We start from the raw sequence: 2,618 nt of genomic DNA, 5'->3' as shown, positions 1-2,618 counted from the left end.
TTACCTCTGCCGTAATATATACATACAGAAAGAATAAGCGCAGTACATATTAAGAATCCTCTAAATGTCTGATAAATATCAATTTCTAGGACTGTTATCTTCCGAATGTTACTGTTGAAGTGGGACATTTCTTCGACGAGGAGGCCTTAAATTTAACTGAGCACGCCAAGGATCAGAATGAATATATATGTAATGAAAACGCACAAAAAAGGGCAGGAAACCCCGATGACGAAATTAGGGACAGCCCATAGCATATTCCACAGAGAAATGATAATACAATAGAGCGAGAATCAACAGACTATTTTCCTGAAATTGAAAAGAGCCTGTATCATAACCCTCTACCAAATTACAATACTAAACAGAGGGAATTAGCACACCGTTATTTCCACAATTATAGACAACTTATATGAAAAGTCAGAGAAAAGTATAAACACACTAGAGGAATTTTCTCAAAATTCGTACAACCCACCTCAGTTAAGTTTAGAATGTTACGTCGTCCTTCAGAACTTTAAAGGGGAAGATATGAATGAAATAATCAAATAGATGAATGATAATTTATTCGGGAAGGCGATGCTTGAGGGAGGGATAAGTTTGCAAAAAAATGCCAAAAGGGCTATGCACACCTTGAACAACCCTTTATCCTATTATTTGGGAAAATTAAAAAGTCTGTATAGTGTGGATGGAAACATTGAGAGGGAACAAGTTTGGAACAGGAATCATAGTGTTAACACACCCAGGAGGATCATGGAGGAGTATCAGAATAGACTGTTTTTCTACTACATCATAGGGGATAAATTGCCGCACTCACGTCATGATTCTCTTATAAATGTAATTCAATTTGCGTTTATCTTATTTATAAATGAGCTAGTTACTATGGAGGATCATCACTTAAATAGATGTGAACTGGAGTCAGGAACACTCAGGATGGAGGCCCAGGGATGACGGGTGACAAGGACACCTTGAGCGGCAGATACAAAGGTATATGCATATATATGTTGCTAAGAGGAGGAGGCATATATACTCTTGTACATATATTCTGATATATGCACTTATTTGATAGGCTCTTTCTTATTAGAAACAGGAGTGGAGTTGATTATACAACACAGTTTCCGCAATTATCGGTGCCCGACTGGCATCGTGACTCTATTTTTTACCATGAAACGGTATTTAGTCATTGAAAGACAAATATATGTGCTGTGTGTATTTTGAAGCAGACAGCGAATTAAATTTATATGTAAATTTTGTCAATTTCCGTTTCTTTAAATCCTGATATGAGACTCATCATCGGATGTTCTAAACTCTGTTAATGTTTTTTTCTTTCCTATGAACCATCTATACATACATGATATGCATAGCGTGCTACCAATAGAATTTTACGATTACAGCTGTTGAAATTATTCAAGAGAAATTCTTTATTTTACTCCTTAATTGTTGTAAGGATTTAGAGAATTCATTTTTTTGCCTGGTGGCATGTTTCATTGCGTCTATAAAATACGTGATTACAATGGAAGTAATGTTTTGAGGCTGCATAATAGCAGTGAGAATTCCCTGAATTCTACGGTAAAAGTAGAAGGAGTATGACACCTGAAATCAGTGTACACATATAAATTAGGCATACTACCGTAACCTCAGATGTTAATAATGATACTACGCTTCATCCTTTCTAGTTAAATTTAGCATAATGTGTATATAATATCTTTTGGACTTGTAGGAATTGCATTGATGGTTCCATTATTTATAAATAATTTATTGTAAATGATCACAATGAGGGACTTTTACATGGAAAAAGATCCAGAAGGAATTGATAAGAAAAATCAACTCAGCAATGAAGCAGAGGGCATTACAATTTGGATTATTCTATTCAGAAAAAAAAAAAAAAGAGACCTTTATGGAGTCACCATTTCTTCGCTGAGATAGAACTATAAGAGGTTTACATTATGAACAAAAGAAGAAAAAAAAAAATGTGGACTCCGCATGATAGTAGAATTTGATCGAAACAGTGGTTTATTCTTTTCTATAGTAGCAGTTATCAATAGTACATAATTTAATCCCTTCTTTTAAATTTTCCAGATTTAAATTAGAAGTCGTCTGCATCGTGTTCACTATCGTTCAACAGCAAGAGGATCGCGAAAAAAAATACCTCGTCTTCTTTGATAGTTTAGAATGCATAATAAAGGGAAGATCTCATTTTTTCTTAATTGCAATGCATAAATAATACTTCCATTTGTATAGGTATCAAATGTAAGCATGAGCAGAAGAATAGGTGGTGCTATAATGTAGATATCGCCTTTGTAGAGAAATTATTCTTCAGAGGCTTGTATCGTCAAATTTGCAAAAGAATATTTCCTGATTCGTTTATATGGCCTATTTTGCGAAATTTAGAAGATGCGAATGGCTGTATGAATATATTGTACGCCGGAAGGAGCCTTCATATAATTGTTGAGGTAGCCATCCTCCTTAGCCACGACCAATACACACTGTCGTGTTTGATAAATATTTGGAACTGCATACATTGTAAGCGCAGAAATATATTTTATAATAACATGTCCCATGGTGTCCTTTTTCTTTCTTTTTTTTTTTATTTAAGCTAAAGATATGTTCTAGAATATCTGAATTTA

At 34.3% G+C, this 2,618-nt stretch overlaps 1 protein-coding gene across 1 annotated transcript; it reads left to right on the top strand.

The window, feature by feature from the left end:
• Positions 1–543: 543 nt before the first annotated feature.
• C922_05590 (hypothetical protein) lies at positions 544–942 on the top strand (the record flags this gene model as incomplete). The annotated part of the gene is made up of 1 exon (XM_008821161.1): positions 544–942. One exon carries the CDS (start codon positions 544–546, stop codon positions 940–942), a length of 399 nt encoding a protein of 132 aa, XP_008819383.1.
• Between the last annotated feature and the right edge of the window lie 1,676 nt (positions 943–2,618).

Source organism: Plasmodium inui (genome assembly GCF_000524495.1).
Source record: "Plasmodium inui San Antonio 1 unplaced genomic scaffold supercont1.105, whole genome shotgun sequence".
Lineage (NCBI taxonomy): Eukaryota > Apicomplexa > Aconoidasida > Haemosporida > Plasmodiidae > Plasmodium > Plasmodium inui.
Note: the sequence above shows the minus strand (reverse complement) of the source record. Positions and strands in the feature narration are given on the sequence as shown.